We start from the raw sequence: 18,092 nt of genomic DNA, 5'->3' as shown, positions 1-18,092 counted from the left end.
TTTTATTAATTATTTTCTTTCATAAACTTGTGAAACCCTAGTTTGGTAACCCTGGTCTAATGCCCAATAGTAACAACATTGATGTAACAACACAAGTGATGATGAGATTATAGTGAGAGTTTCAGTGTTACTCTCACAGCTGAATCCATCTGCTCCACTTTCAGATGAATCAGGAAACCATTACATAACACTGTTTGAAAGAATGAGGTTTCAGTAACATCACTGTTTTTCAGTCGTGTTCTCATTTCATCTTCAGAACAGCGTGCTCAGCTGTTTTTAATTAGACGTTTACCCTCTTGCTGCCTTTCATGACGGAGAATCAGACAGCCTGTGGATCTGCTTAAACAGATGAGAGCCATTCAAATAAACTGAGCAATGTTTTGAAACTGAGATTGAAGGAAGTTGTTTTAACCTCAAAAAGCAACACACTTTACCTTTAAATAAGTGAAAGGAAACTGGCTGCGGAGATGTGCATTATTAATGTGCTACAGGAATCTCTCCTTTAACTAAACGTGTGTCACCATCTCTGAAACGTGACCTGCTGGTTTTCTTCTTTTCCTCTATCATTACATTTGGCCATTTGTCTGGTGCTGTTTGTTGTTAAATAACACACTGCAGTCTCTGGTGTCACAGGGTTTTACAGCCAGTCTGAGAAGCTGCCTTTCCTCTTAATAAATCATGTGTGAGGCTTTTAAAATAAGTGACTCTGTGTGTGTGTGTGTGAGTCTCTGAAGAGGAGCTTTTCCTTCATAGTCCATAGTTACTGTATGTCTTTATAGTTTCCATATAAAGTGACATTAGCACTGAAAGGATGGTAAAGTTAACCAAATCTTACAGTATGTTGATTTTTGGCTGTGTAGCAACTGTCATTTTGAAGATGTTTCTGAAGCAAGAAACAAGATCTGTGATCGTTTCAGTCAGTTTGAATGCCAGGAATCTGTCATCATGTGATGAAGCTTTGTAAAGAGACTTTTATTGAAAAATTGGACCCATATATGCACACATGATGAATACACACAATCATTTTAAATTATGTAATAATTGTACATTTTATATTATGATTACATAATTATATATGTAATTATTATATAATTTATTATTATAATTACATATTTGTTTTTTTATTTATATGTAATATTATTTTTCTTCTGAGAGTATTAATAACTTCATTTTTTAATGATTGATAATGGTATAAATAAATATGAAATTATACAAATTATATATAATAATATATTATATAAAGTTTTTATATAATTATCAATGCCAATTATATATAAATGTACATATAAACTCAGTAAATCAAAAAATTAGTCAACGGCACATAATTGACAGCAACTTTTTTTTTTTAATCAAAAGTACAAACCTTTAAGATTTGTGAACAAGCCTAAAGCATAGATTTATTTTTCACCGTTATGTTTGATGTTTGAAGGAAAAGAAGCCAAGGTTGCAATGTAATACAGCTGAAGATGTTTTGTAGATTTTATATTGTCTTGCACCTTCTTTTTTTCAGAAGACATTTTGATTTTTCCATGCACTTCTTTGGTTGGCATTCTTTTCTTCTTCTTTTGTGGACTGTTTAAAACATCTCTTTCTGTTGATGCCTTGTTGTTGTGAAGAATTCTGTGTGTGTTTCTTGCTGAATCTAATGTTATTTTGAGGGGGTGACTGAAGTCTTTGTGCTCAGTATCAGCAGACAATGAGTCAGTCCGGGCAGCACACATCTGTTTCTCCATGAGAGGCCACAGAGCTCAGCACAGACTGATACTCCTACACCAGTGCTCCTCAGTGACTCACACTCAGTCTTCCTGTAAGCTTCATGCTGAAGCTGTGACAGTGCAGTGATTCCAGAACACCTCTCGGAATGGAGCTTTGAGTATGTAATATGAATGCTGGGAAATATATTGTCAACATAATCATATACTTTCAGGAGGAAATGGATAAATGTTTTAAATATATGATACTGAGGCAGTTACAGATTGAGGAAATCATCATTTCCATCTCTTAGAAACAGTCATACAGTATGTCTCTTCCTCTTAAAACACCGATTATTCAGCAAGGAGTGGCATGGGGTTCATATACTGCATATTGGCTTTGACTTAAAAGCAAACAGCGCCATCTTGTGGAGAAGATCTAACGTTCAAAAGTTTGGATTCAATCAATCTAATAATAATTATCACTCAAAAGACAGTAACAGTAAAGACATATGTATAATGTTACAAAAGATTTCTATTTCAAATTTTCTGTTCAAAGAATCCTAAAAATAAACACAGCGTCAGTGAACATGAGACTTTTTTTTCAAAAACATCACTTTTGAATGGTAGCGAATAACTCTAGTTAATAACTCTAGTAGCATATAACTCATAGTAATTTAATTATGAACACCTATCTGTTCTCTTGTCAATTGCATGCATAATGACTATATTATAAATAACACATTTAAATAAATTACTAAATAATTAATCAATTGAAATACAATGGATAATTTACAAACTTGAACAAACCATTCAAGGTTTATGCATTTAAGTTTAACTGTTTAGATGTTTAATATATCTGGAAAGTAAGTTAACAAATAATATTAACTTTAAACATCAAGATTGTAGAATATAAATAAAACTGTAAAATTATGTTTTATATAGTAGCCTTTAATATGTCATATTTAAAGGGTTAGTTCACCCAAAAATGAAATTTCTGTCATTAAGTACTCACCCTCATGTTGTTCCAAACCCACAAGACCCTTTCGTTCATCTTCAGAACACAAATTAAGATATCTTTGATGAAATCCAAGAGGTATTTTTTTTATCCACCATAGAAAGCAACATAATTACCACATTCAAGGTCCAGAAATGTAGTAAAGACATTGTTAAAATAGTCAACTTGACTTCAGTGGTTCAGCGTTATGAAGCGATGAGAAACGACTTTATTCAACAATAGTTGCCGTTCTGACCTGGAAGTGCTGAACGTAAACAGCGTAGGAGAATGACGGGAGAGACAAACTTGTTGAATAAAGTCGTTATTTTTGTTTTGTTTTTGTGCACAAAAAGTATTCTTGTCGCTTCATAACATAAAGATTGAACCACTGTAGTTACGTTGACTAGTACTTTTCTGGACCTTAAATGACAGTAATTATGTTGCTTTCTATGGGGGATAAAAAAAAACTCCTGGATTTCATCAAAAATATCTTCATTTGTGATCCAAAGATGAACGAAGGTCTTACGAATGTGGAAAGACATGAGGGTGAGTATTTAATGACAAAAATTTTTGTGTGAACTAACCCTTTAAGAACATTGCTGTCACTGCTTGACAAGTTGTTGACCAAAAGATGGCGTCACTAACATGTAATCATGAGGATGTCTGTCAGATAGATAGATGGATAGATGGATAGATAGATGGATAGATAGATAGATGTGGGTTTTGCAGTAGCAGTTGTGTGAAGTATGTGGAGAGTGACAGTAGATCAGCACACAGCTGTGATGTCCACATTCCCTGAGGAGATCAGCTCACAGAACAATGTCTGCAGCACACCAGTAATGCAGACACACCCTTATTCCACAGATCAGATGTACAGTATGAGAAGGATTCAGACACACACACACTAATAATAAAGCACACATGCATCTGCCCTAATAGCAAGTAATAGCATTTTATCAGCTGTCAGGACACACTGATGTGATTTACACACCCACACACACCCATGTTTCTCACGTCTGTATTTTTACTCAGTTGAGAACAGATCATTTTATGTGGACGTTTATTTAGAGTGATGTAATGTTAGTAATGTGGAGAATCCTGAGAATTCAGTCTCATCTACAGAGAGAGAATAGTGTACAGTATGATGAAATGTCTGTGTGAGTTAAAAATGTGCTAAAGACCTCAAACTTTGAGGCATTTGCATGTTGTAGTTTTTTTTAATTATTTCTATTATGCAGGCCTGTACAAGTTCTGCGCATTTCCTGTTTTTATGCATGGTTGTTTATTGAATATTTTGTTTAACATTAACTACCAATAAGATTGTAGTACTCCCAGCTCCATTTACCTCTATTTGCCACGATTAAATCTGGCAGAATGTTGTCACGATATGGGTGCCATAAATAAGCTCACAACAATGCAAGGGAAACACAGGTCAAAAGGCAAAACACAACCATTTACATTGACAAAAAGGACAAAGAACTGATTGCGTTCAAGTCATGTCGGAAAGATCGTATTTACGAGTTGAATGCACATGAACACCACCACAATGTTGTTAATATGAGTGGAAATATCTGGATTTTCTTTAAGCCCCGATGTTTACAAGTTGGGGGTGTGTCAGTGAGAAACATGGCAGAATACTACAATACTTAAAGGTATTTAGGCTTTTCTATTTACAATGAAGTAAGTAATTGTCTGCACAAAATATGATAGCATTGTAATATAACATTTTTCCATTTTCTAGAAGTGTAGAGTTAAAAAAATGTTGTGTAGTTAATTAAGAGAGGGTACTCCGCCATCTTACTCCGACGAAAGTAACTTGAATGCACCTGATGTCATTAACACATCTTCCCACCTCGTAAATACGAACTTCCCAGGTGGACTTGAACGTACCATATATACACAAAACCAAACGAGGAACTAATGAGCTAATTAACGAACAACAGGTAAATTGAATGAAACCGACACAGACTAGAAACTAGGTCAAGTCAGGAACAAATACAGTGAAACAAAGCATACTCCTGACAAATGTAATTACGGTTTGAAGATTTGTTTGGGCTTGTTAGTTAAGGCAACTTTTTGACCAACTAGTTGACCATTTTATAGCCCTTGAATTGAGATACTGTTGTTGTATTTCCTTACAAAACTTGAACCATGTTACATTTATAGCATCAAATGGTAATACCATTGTACTTCGACCTATACCATGTTTCAAAAATTTGGGGTCAGTAAGATTTTTTGTTTTTTTTAAAGTCTCTTACGCTCATCAAATTTTATTACAATTTAAAACAACTGTTTTCCTGTGATGCAAAGCTACATTTTCAGCATCATTAGTCCAGTCTTCAGAGTCCTTCCGAAATCTGATCTGATTTGCTGCTCAAGAAACATTGAAAACAGTTGTGCTGCTTAATATTTTTGTGGAAACCAGATTATTTTTTGATTAATAGAAAGTTCAAAAGAACAGCATTTATTTGAAATAGAAATCTTATTCATTATTATTGTCTTTTATTCACTTTTGAGCAATTTAGTACATCCTCACTGGATAAAAGTATTAATTTCTTTAAAAAAAAAAACTTTTAAACAGTAGTGTATGAGTAACATATTTGTATATTTGCATGCAAAAACCATGGTATTACAATCATGGGAATTGTACTGTATGTCACTGCTGTGTCAGAAATATAACCACCACTTTCAAGGTCCAGAAAGGTACTAAAGACATTGTTAAAACAGTCGACGTGACTACAGTGGTTCAACCTTAATTTTATGAAGCGATGAGAATATTTTTTGTGCGCAAAAACAAAACAAAAATGACTTTATTCAACATTATCTTCTCTTCTGTATCAACACAGAACAGCGACTCATTAGGCTTGTTTGAGATGCATCGGTGCTGCACAGACTGATTGGCGTGTGACATCAAAGTACCGCGAGAGCCTTTGGAGAGCATACGACTCCTTATGCTTTTGAATTGCTCTTGCGGTACTTTGATGTCATACGCTGATCGGTCTGTGCAGCACCGATGCATCTCGAACAAGCCTATTTTTGGCCGGCTCCTGCGTCAGCGTCACACGCATGTGTCGTGCTGCTCACGTGTGCAGCTTTTGGCCAATACTGAGCCGGCATTTGAACGTAAACTCGGAAGCCTTCACTGTGCTTACTGCGTCAACCGCATAAGGATAATGACAGGGAAGAGAAGAGATTGTTGAATAAAGTCGTTATTTTTGTTTTGTTTTTGCGCACAAAAAGTATTCTTGTCGCTTCATAAAATTAAGGTTGAATCACTGCAGTCACGTTGACCGTTTTAACGATGTCTTTAGTACCTTTCTGGACCTTGAAAGTCGTGGTTATATTGCTGTCTATGGACAAGTCATATACCTCTCGGATTTCATCAAAAATATCTTTGTGTTCTGACGATGAACGAAGGTCTTATGGGTGTGGAACGACATGAGTGTGAGCAATTAATGACATAATTTTCATTTTTGGGTGAACTAACCCTTTAAGTGCCTCTAAATAAGCAAGCCAAGGTGACAGTTAATTTTAGTATGTAAATCCTCAACAAAAATAAAACAAAATTTAGCCACTTTGCACATGTAGGCTGTATTCTGCTGTTCAATTTTGTGTACTAGCCTTGTTGACGTTAATGCTAATGTGGAAGCCCCAGTGTGTGCTGTGACCTTAGCGTCTCCAGTTACCCCCCCCAAACCCCTGTGTAATCCCCCCCACAGCAGCTGCCCGTGCCGGTGGGGCAGACAAAGTGAGACCAGCACGAGGGCTGCTGGAGGGAGGGATAGGTCAACTCCCAAAATAGCCCCTCGGTGTGGTGAGACAGCCCCTCCTCCAGAGAGAAAGACAGAATGGAAGAAACGGGCAAGTGAAGTGAGTGAGGAAGAGATACAGAGAGAGAACGACAACATATCAGACAGCACGAGCACTCAGAGCTGTCACATCTGACATCAGATCTGACACACATCAGCGCCGCATGCCGCGCAGAGCACACTAAACGAATCTTCATTCTCTTTCATTCATCGTGTTTTACCTCAGCCAGTGAGCAGGTAAGAGGACAGATCAACTGACACGCTCAAGTATACTTCTAACGGGAAGTCTCTGACAGGTTGACATTGCTGAGATTGTTTGAAATATTGTTAGGATGTGAGGCTGAGCACCTGTGTTTTATTTTATGGATAATTGAGTATGCTGGCTTTGTGTTTGGTGTGGTTGTAAGTTGATTTTTTGCACATTTTTAAATGAAAAAGACGAGAATTAAATTGGATTGGCATATTTTGTAGAACAATGTTTATGCATTATTTTGTGTTTGGACAAGGAAGATACTTTTAATGAAAGTTCATTTATGTGGGAGTGTTTGTATGCGTGTCAATGTGCTCGTGTCATCAGAGGTCACATGGTGTTGAGAGGGCAGCTGTGGCCCCCATATACACCCTTTCTCTGTCACTTTCACTGGCCAAAAGTACCATGGTACTAGCAAGGTTTTTTTTTTGTAACATAGTATTTTTGGTACCTTCGAGTAGCATGTTAATATCATGGTAAACTTGCATTTAAACATTTGGGGTTGCTAAGATTTTTTTATAAAGATTGAAAGAAGTCTTATGCTCACCAAGGCTGCATTAATTTGATATACAATACACTAATATTGTGAAATTTTATGATTTAAAATAACTGTTTTCTATTTTTATATATTTTAAAATGTATTTGTATTTTATTGTATATATTTTAAAATGTAATTTATTCATGTGATAGCAAAGCTGAATTTTCAGCATCATTACTCCAGTCTTCAGTGTCACATGATCCTTCAGAAATCATTCTAATATACTGATTTGCTGCGCAAGAAACATTTCTTAGTATTATCAATGTTGAAAACAATTGTGCTGCTTAATTTTTTTGCAAATTGTGATACATATTTTTCAGGATTCTTAGATTAATAGAAAGTTCAAAAGAACATCATTTATTTGAAATAGAAATCTTTTGTAACATTATAAATGTCTTTCTTTACTGTCACTTTTGATCAATTTAATGCAATTTAATTGCCAAAAAAAAAGAGAGAGAGAGAGAAAAAAATTCATACTGACCCCAAACATTTGAATGGTAGTGGACACGAATGTACATGTACATGTCAATATCAAAAAAATAAACCCAGACTCAGGGTCTTTTATCATCCCGAAAGGTTTATTTTGTGACAGTGACCTTGGGAAATGGACAAAAAAAAAAATTTGATTTGAGCTTAACTTGTATTGTGTGAGGGGAAAAATACACCACAGGAGTGATATGTGAGACATGAAACCAGCACAGCTATGTAAGAAACTGAGACAATGATCAATGAAACATTTTTATGGTCATTATAATGCTGCAGTTGGCCAATGAGAATCAATTAGAGTAATTTGAATCAAGTAGCTTCTCATTATAAAGAGTCAAACATGCTAGATACTGTACAGAATAAACCCTGATGTGTTTTAAGCTCAGAAATGCTCAGTGTAAATGCATTTGTTTCCTTTGCCAGCCATTTAATGTTCAAACTAAAATAGTTCAACCACTAGATCATACAAGTATCTCATAAATTAGATATTTGGATCATTTTAATGCACTTCTTATAATGTGATTTTTTTTTTTTTCTTTCTCTGTTTCTTAAAAATTTCTTTGCGACTCATCTTGACTTAACCAAATGGTGTCATGATAATCTGTATTACAGTATGTGTGCTGCAGTAAATGATCTGTGCGTGTTCTGTGGACTGTAGCATGGTCAGCTTATACTCTACTGTTTGTTTTTGAGCCAGCGATGCAGGAGTGTGTGGGACCTGCTACATATTGCCAGCATGCCTGACCTACATTCATCGGTGCCGTGTTATTTTAGGGAGTGGACGACACCGTATCAAAGATGCTGCTGGTGTTGCTGTGTTGACAACAAGCTGCAGTTGTTTTGGCATATCTGCTGTGCCCCATAAATGCTCCTGTGAACTAGATTCTCTCACCCTTGTCTTGATTGTCTTTCATAGGTTTTGGGCAAATAAATGTATTTAAATTATATAACAGAATATCAAAACAAGGGTTTTTATTTTTTAGAGATATACCACAATGAAGTTTGATGTTTCAAAAAAATATTTTCAAAATGAACAAAGTTTTACAACCAAATTCAGATCTTGTAACTAAAGTGTGTAAAAGAGTTAGACCTTTATTTTATTTCATCTTTTTATTTTAGTTTTGTTTATTTTATTATGGATGCAGTTACAATAATGTCAGTGTGGCCAAATGTTTCAAAAGGAAGTTTCACTTTACAGTATATCCTTGGAAACAAGTCCTATTTTGCCCCCAGAAATAAAAGTTTTTTTTTAAATATGACAGTGTGTTAAGTTTGGACGAGATGAGGCAACTGTCCGAGTTTCCTAGCAGCTGAGCCACCCTCCCGACTGACACAGGCTGGGGGAAGGGAACATGACATGATCCAACCACATACAGTGGACCCAAACAGTATTTGGACACTTAAGGTACACTTGAAAAATCTTGCTGCGTTACTTGAGGGAAAATGCAATTGTTATAGTATCTAATGCAGTTACATTCAGCCATTATTAAGTTGAGACTTAAGTGTCCAAGAACTTTTTTGGGGTCACTGTAAATGTGCATTTGCTGTGTAGTATATCTAAATCTTATTCTGTTTTGTGGTCTCATCTTCTGAAATTAGTTACTAGTTAAATCTGAAACTAGTATTTTAATATCACCCCCTGGCTGCTTGATTTAGGATTTGATCCACAGTGACAGTAGAAGAAAAGCCCCCTAGACCCACGGCTGTAAATGTGCTCTTCACTGCTGTGACTTTCACATCAGATGAACCACAAGCTGCAAGGAACTACTGAAAGGGATAGTTCACCAAAAAAAAGAAAAGAAAATTCTGTCATTAATTACTCACCCTCATTTCATTCCAAACCGTAAGACCTACGTTCATGTTCGGAACACATTTAAGATATTTTTTATGAAATCCGAAAGGTTTCTGATCCTCCATAGACAGCAACACAATTACCACTTTCAAGGCCGAAAAGGTAGTAAAGACATTGTTAAAATAGTCCAGGTGACTACAGTGGTTCAATCTTAATGTTATGAAGCGACGAGAATTTTTTTTTTTTTTTCACAAAAAACCAAACAAAACAAAAATAACCTCTTTATTCGACAATTTCTTCTCTTCTGTGTCAGTCTCCGATGCTGTTCATGTGAGTAGCACAACACACGCGTGTGGAGCTGACTCAGGAGCCGCCATTCTGATGTAGAACCCGAAAAAGCGTCATAGGCTGACATGGAAGAGATTGTTGAATAAAGTTGTTATTTTTTACTTTTATTTTTTTTGCGCACAAAAAGTATTCTTGTCTCATCGTAGTTAGTACCATAACTAACCCTTTAAGTACCTTTGTTGAGGTGCATAGCTGTCTGACATCCCTCATCATTTGGTTAGCAACTATAATAATATTATATATCAAATTTTTCCAATAAGATTCCATTGAAATCATCTTAAAGTATCAACCTAATGCATAATAATAATCTATAAAGTGGTAGCACACTCAACGTGGTCTTTGTGAATCTTAATAAATAGTGCCAGATGTTGCTTAGCTCAACTGGAGGGAATTTGAACTGTATTGTATGTCATTTTCTAAACAGAGTCAGAGGTAATTTACAGGGAAAACTACATGGGCATTGTGGTGCTCTTTGGTATATTCTGAGATCTCCTCTGTATTATTCACAAGTCATGTGAAAATGACTCAAATATCCCCCATTTCCTCTTACATGGACGCATAACATGGTGATGTTTCTTTACTTTTGCCTGGTTGAAGGTAGGTGCATGACAAGTAGTCTTGATTTGACTGAAGTTCCTTTTATCAAAAGAATATTAAATACTAATACTGAAGTAAGGCCTAGAAATCTGAGCTATTTCTTTTAGTGAGCATAATAATGGTGTTTGGTATGCATGATGCAGATATATCCTGTTTAGTAATTTAATCTTTGCATTGGTGATCTTCTCTTGATGACATACTGATGACTCACATCCCATCCTTTTTGCTCTTTTTCAAGAACGGCAATTCATATAAAACATTTTGTCTGAACTTTCAATGTCTTCCATCTAAAAACTCTTTATAGGGATGTGTTTTGAATATCAGCTGTGTACCAGATAATCAGATATTTTGTATTTCCAAGGAGCTGTATGAATCCAGTGCCATCATATAATGTGTAATTTCATGCATAATATTGCAGATCATAATATCTGATGACTGTCTGTGCATTTTTCTGTCTGATAGGACATCTGTGAAGACATATCCGACCATGTTGAGCAGATCCATGCACTGTTGGAGACAGAGTTCTCCCTGAAGCTCCTGTCCTACTCTGTGAACATCATAGTGGACATCCGGAGCGTGCAGCTCCTGTGGCACCAGTTGCGAGTGTCTGTGTTGGTTCTGAAAGAGAGGCTTCTCCAGGGCCTCCAGGACTCCAACGGCAACTACACCCGCCAGACTGACATACTGCAAGCCTTCAGCCAGGATCACGATGAGGTCAGATACATCTCCAAAGCATCATCTGAATTAAACCACCTAAAGCGGGTACATCCCTTTCCAAGGGCACATCCCTCACTAATTCACAAGGACAGAAACTTAGTTACGCAACGTTCTGTTGGGAGTGTACCATAAACTCATATGTTATTCCCTTCACCAAAGACATTTAGACTATGCAACCCTAGCAAACACTTGCAGCAAAGTGCACTTGCTTATTCCCAAACAATTTTTTCACAGGAAAGATCAGATTACATTTTAAATTCGAGTTTGCAAATGAATAGTCCGTTTGTTTTTGTGTTCTTGATCATCTTTAGGCTCGACTGGATGCTTTGACAGAAGTGGACGACTCTGGCCAACTGACCATTAAATGCAGTAAGGACTACTTCTCCCTGGACTGTGGCATCACTGCTTATGAACTGAGTGACTATAGTCCCATTGAAGACTCAGAAGGTCGAGGGCCACGCTCCCTTTATCCCGAGTTGGAGCAAGACTTTCCAGAACTACTTCAGAGTGTGGATCTCCTCAACATTGCAGCCTCTAGACAGAACCAGGTGTCATCTTCACCTGCAGAAGAGTCTGTTACTCCTACCCAGGAACCTCAAGAGACAATCAGTGGTCCCACCGAAGAAGAAAGTGCACCGGATTCAGCAATGCAGGGAGATAGCAGCTTTGCCCTTTCCAAACGCCCCCTTCAAGGCACCTTTAAGAGTGACATGTCTCCCACACAGCCTTTGCCTAAAAAGCCCATGTACCTGGAGGGTGATGGAGACACAAGGTGCAGTAGGTCTTCACCTCTCCAGTACCAGGCTGACTTGAGCAGAAGCACGCCATCTCTTCTGGATACCCCGGATCGCTCTAAGTTCTGGCTGGAGCTGGAATCAGTTTATCCAGGCAATGGGAGTCAATCCTATGAGAGTCTCCATGCTATGAATGGGAGGAACTTGCAGATGGGTCTCAAGAGATCGTCTGTGCCTGGTGAAGTCCCTCTGGAGAGACGCTCATCTGAGGCCATGCAGGGACTCCAGACACAGAAGCACTTGACAAACTTCAAGACTATGCACTCCAAAGCCAAGCAGGCTTACAGTGACTCTTCCAGCCCACCACCATCTTCAGGGGAGGACATCTCAGACCATGATCCACGGGAAACATCCTCCAGCCCAGACGATCAAGCTCCCACCACAGGTTCTCTCTGGATTGTTAACCAGAATGCTCTGTGCATCTCCAATGCATCTGGCAGCCCCAAAGAACACTGGTATGGTTCGGATGAGTTCCTCGCTCTTCCAGCCCAGCTGAAAAAAACAGAGATGTTGGCGATGAAGCTGGAAAGCCTTGCTCAGGCTTTACCTCAAAGAGGCTTGCAAGAGTCTATCCAGGACGTGGATGACTGGGAGCTCACTGAGGTCAACCCTGATTGGGAGAGCAGCAATGATCTTCTTTTGCTTCACCCCTATAAAAAACCCTCCCGAGCCGGGCGATTTTCACCTACTTCCTCGAGTGACGTGGCTCCTTCTCTTGATGACAGCATAGAGTCCGGACGCCTTAGTGACCTGTTGTCCGAAGATGAAGGGGCGCGAAGTACACCAGAGTCCAGAGGAAGAAACACATCAACTGGACAGCCCATTGCACCAAAGATTATGTTCCAATGCACACCCATGATACAGCAACTACTAGCAGATATTCAGCACCAAGAGAACTACCATGACGTCTGGGCGAAGATAGAGGTGAGAGGTTTCTTCTTTTTGCACAGTATTCTTAACCTTTCCAGGGGCTGTGTTCTCAAAATAATACTAGCTTACTACTTGGAGTATATGCTGTATACTGAGCCACAAATACTGAAAACCATGCAGTGTATACTTTAAACTGTTCCATATATACTGCACTGTATAATGTGCTGTCTATACTGAATGCTATGTATGCCGTTTACTGTTTATTTTGCAGTGTATTGAATACTGTGCAGTATGTTCTGTAAACGCATCATTCCATGATAAACATTTCAGACTATAGTATGCTACATTTGTTGTCAAATGATCTCACCATGTTGCATACGAGTGCAATCAAGCTTTAGCATCAGTTCTGGCAGATCACGTCAGTCAAACTCGCATCAGCTTCCAGGTGACTCACGTCTACCTATAGTAATACAACGCCTATCACAGCATCCATATATTATCTCCTTGGTATTATCAGCAGCTATCACATTTCTCAGGAGCTAATTACCCTTCTCCATCCCTAGCTCCTCCTCTCTTCAGTCAGGATTGGCCTTATGATTCCTTGGAATCAGACAAATTCTTGAAATATGTTAAATTATTGACATTAATGATATCTGCATATGTTGGTTCTGTTCTGTTTAACCTAAGGGGGGTTATTGCTGTCTGCATGGACACACAGGGATTTCTTGCCCAGAACAGAACCATACCGCCAATACAACTCTATGCAATTATCAATCATATTTGACGATAGTGGTCCTGACAGAAGTTTAGTTAAGGTGATGATACACGGGGCAACTTTTTGAGCAATGTTGCTGGGAAATGTTGCCGTCAACGGGCAACCTGATGAGACACAGGGCAACTAATTAGGGCAACAGACAGTTGGCAGCAACTAATCAGAGAGGAGCAAATCTATTGCCAACTCAATAAATACTTTATTATAAACACTTGTTAGACACTTTATTTGAACTTTTCAAATATTTTCTTCATTTTTATTAAAAATAAATGCCTTTCCGATCTGATTTGTGACAGGAAAAGGGAGAAGAGCGAGTTCAGCAAAAGGCGGATTCGAACCTGCGTCGATCGCATCAAAAGCTAGTCATATGTCAAACGCCCTACAGCCTACGCTACTACAGCCGTTAAACAGACCCGTCTTTTTAGTATTTAACTGAAATCATTCAATGGCTTCATTACAGCATACACACATTACTTTGGACAGTTGTTGGTATTTTAAGCAATATATGAGGTAAATTCCATGTTTTGGGTTGACGCATGACAACTTACTAGCGTAAAAAGATAAAAGTTCACACTCTTTTTCTCCGCTCCACTGCCGCTGAGGGGCCGCCATCTTGTTTGAATTTTTCTGAAATCACTGAACCGGTCACGTGATCGGCTGCTAACATTCTGATTGGAGGATCTCAAAAAATTGCCCACGACCGATCTAATGTATCCAGATATTTATTTGTTGCTCATTCTCAGTGGGAAAGTGCCCAAGCAACGTTGCTCGGCAACATTGCTCAAAAAGTTGCCCCGTGTATCATCACCTTTACAGTTACCGTTACTTAGTTTTGATTTTTTAGCAGTCAGGTCAAGTAATGAGTAGGGTTGGGAACCGAGAACCGGTTCTCATCCGGGACCGGTAGTGTTTTTTTAAAAGAACCGGAACCGTGCAAGATTTTTTTGGTTCCGAAAACGGTTCTGGTGTGATGGGTGGGCGAAGTGCGGGGAGCGTATCCTTTAAAGGTGCTAAAGAGGATGTTTTGTTTTATACATTTTTGCAATATTACTTGAAACTAACGGATAAAAGACTATTTATTAGGTGCACTGAAAGTAATAATATTAATATACATCATCTGTGCACTAGGTAGGGCCTTAAAAACATCAGCCAATCGTTTACGCGATCATCGCGTAAACGATTGACCCTCTGGCTTGTCAATCACTGCCGTGACGTTCCTTGTGAGAGACGAGCGCGGCTGCGCGCTCCAGTAACTTTCCACACTCCACAGGCGCCGCATGCAATGTTTTTGTCAGGAGACAGGAGTAACAACTGAAGATTATGAGTTACCTGCGGTGAGTCCGACATAATGAATCCACTAACACGACACAGCGAATGCCCGTGGTAAACACTCGTGTTCCAATACTCGTGCACGAGTTTTGGGAGGCGTTCCTTTGAAGTGAGCTGTGAAGGAGGGGGGCTGTTCTTACGCATGCGCTCATTTGAAAAACTCAGTAACAGTCTTTGGATTCTCAGTCGACGAAAAAATCCTCTCTATCACCTTTAATAGAGACGTCTCACATCATGAATATTATAGCAATGAATGTACTAAAAAGCCCTCGCGTGGCGCCACTCATATACGTAAGATTTCAATGCAGAGAGAGAGGGGGAGAGAGCGAGAGAGAGGTGCCCAAAGCTGCACAATTAATCTTTAAAAGATCGTGTTCTTGATTTCATCACCCACATGTTCTAATTCCTAAATGACAATGATTCACCCGTGTATATTAAACCTTTGACAAAAATAAAATCGAGACATTCAAATCTGCGTTCGCGCTGCCGTTGATCTGAAGAGAGTTTTTTCTGTGTGACAAATATTCCAGTTATAACAGAAGTATGCAAAAGTTTATTATTCAGATAGAAACGCTGATGTAATTACCTTCTGAAAGTAACTGGACTTCAAATAACGATTGTATCGATTGCACTGTTACGCCACTATGTAGCAACAAATTTACTGTCCATCACTGAATCATTCTTTCAGAAACAATCTTTATGAATCCAACTTCCAAAAATATTCTGTTTCACCTGTCTGAATCTTACATGTGTGTTCAAGCATCTTATCTAATATGTGGTAACACTTTACAGTAAGGTTCATTTATGAACCATGAGTAATACATTTGTTAATGTATTTGTTAATCTTTGTTAATGTAAATAAAAATACAGCCGTTCAAAGTTTGTTCATGTTACTTCACAGTGCATTAACTGTTAACAAATACAACTCTTGATTTTAATAATGTAGTAGTAAATATTGAAATTAACATTAACACAGATTATAAAATGCTGTAGAAATGCAGTTCATTATTAGTTCATGTTAATGTAGTTAACTTATGTTAACTAATGAACCTTATTGTAAAGTGTTCGTGAATTTGTTGAGATTAACAGTCTGTTAAATTCATTTTACAAGAATAATAAACACAAAAAGGACTGTTTGAGTCGAGTATTGTGCATTTTTCTCTTGTTTAATTATTTGAATGGAACCGGAACCGGAATCGTTAGGCAGAACCGGAATCAGAACCGGAACCGGAACATTTCTCACGAATCCCAACCCTAGTAATGAGTGGATGTAGTAACTTCCGCTTCAGATAGCACCCCAAAAATTTGCAGGTTGCATTGTGGTATTCTGTCCAGTATACAGCCCTTGTATACTGCTCATTTTGGCAAATACAGGTCATCCTAATATACATGCTATATATTTCAGAAATAGAGTAAGAGTAGTGTGTTAGTAAACTATTCTGTAGATAGCCATTCACTCAACAAAGCCAAATGAGCAACTAAGTGTTAATGCTGACCTTCTCAATGGTTAACCTTACATTTATAACAGTTCTACAGTTCATATCTAATTTAAAAGGGATATAATCATTAAGGAAGTAATTTGTATGCCTTAATCCTCATTCACATAGAGGCAGCAGCTAATATGTGTCACTACACTAAGCAGATATTAAAAACAGCTGATAACTAAAGGGGTAATGAACTAACAAGCCACCTCAGCCTTTCGCTAATATTCAAAGCTTAATTAACAGGATTGCGCTCCTTGACAACCTCTCTTCAGTCCCAAGTCTGTAATTAAATGATTAGCTACAAAATTAAGAACATGCATTCGTTTATAAAGGACCCGGGTGCTTGAGGAAACCCAAACTCGTCAGACATACTACCATGCTACTCTTACTGTTGCTGAAGTATATAGTATGTACACTTTGCACACTATGCAAGTTTTCTGTATGCATGGAAATACTCAGGTGATGACATAGTACATTTGCTGAAATGAGCAGTACGCAGCAGAGCTTACTGCAGGGAATACTGTATCCCATAATGCAACGTGTCCAACTTATTTTTCACGCATCACACAAAGGCTAAGACATTATTAAAATAATTATACATCGATTAAATATGCAAATTTCAAAGATTACATTTTATATTTATTCATTTAGCAGATGCTTTTAACCAAAGCAACTAAGGAACAAGCAGGCTTTCATAGGAGCCAACAATAATGCTAACTGAATGCCACTCACATGCAACATCATGAGTCAAACTAGTGAGGTCATAAAAATGTGACAATGTGGCAAACTACTTTTTGAAATGTTTATTGTGGGATAATGCATGCTGTTTAACTTAATATCATTATTATTTTATATATTGTTTTAGGCAATATGCAGTAAATCCTGTTGCAGTAAGTAGTAAGATAATATTCTATTTTGAACTCAGCTATTATTTAGCAATTTAGCAATCTAGCTGCATTAATATTTTTTAGTACCAAGCTGCCATTTTTTTTTTTTGCATTATTGTAATTTTTATCTGTGTTCTTTCAAAAATGCACTGCTGGTGAGATCTAAATCATACTTTTTTTGTTTTGTTTCCTGATTGTCGGCCATGAGTTTAGTTCTACAGTTTGGTTTACTCAAGAGACATAGTGGCGTACTGTCGCCATCTGGTGGTCAAATATAAAAACACACCAAGCACATCTTTCTAACCTAAACCTAAATTAAAATAAATAAGTCTCTGTCTTTGAAAAGGAGTCAGTTGAGTGTATCCGATTAAATTTATTCAAGATAATTTAGATGCAATTTTTTGCAACTATTGATATACAGTGCCTGTCAAAAGTTTGGAAACAATAAATGTTTTTTAATGTTTTTGAAATAAGTCTCTTATGCTCACCAAGGCTGCATTTATTTAATCAAAAATACAGTAAATACAGTAATGTTGTGAAATATTATTAGAAATTAAAAGAACTGTTTTCTATTTTAATATATTTGAAAATATAATTCATTCCTGTGATGGTAAAGTTGAATTTTCAGCATCATTACTCCAGTCTTCAGTGTCACATGATCCTTCAGAAATAATTCTAAGCTGATTTGCTGCTCAGGTAACATTTTTTTATTATTATTATCGATTTTAAAA

General features: G+C 37.4%; 1 protein-coding gene across 3 annotated transcripts in view; it reads left to right on the top strand.

Moving 5' to 3' along the window:
- Positions 1-18,092, top strand: part of akap6 (A kinase (PRKA) anchor protein 6) — a 162,477-nt gene that overhangs the window by 24,530 nt on the left and 119,855 nt on the right. For all 3 annotated transcript variants that reach the window (XM_048190983.1, XM_048190982.1, XM_048190981.1), the window contains exons 4-5: positions 10,971-11,222; positions 11,537-12,943. In XM_048190983.1, the coding sequence (XP_048046940.1) occupies positions 10,971-11,222; positions 11,537-12,943 (1,659 nt within the window). The remainder of the gene's footprint in view (positions 1-10,970; positions 11,223-11,536; positions 12,944-18,092) is intronic.

This window comes from Megalobrama amblycephala, linkage group LG5 (assembly GCF_018812025.1).
Source record: "Megalobrama amblycephala isolate DHTTF-2021 linkage group LG5, ASM1881202v1, whole genome shotgun sequence".
Taxonomy (NCBI): domain Eukaryota; kingdom Metazoa; phylum Chordata; class Actinopteri; order Cypriniformes; family Xenocyprididae; genus Megalobrama; species Megalobrama amblycephala.
This window is presented reverse-complemented; position numbering and strand designations above follow the sequence as displayed.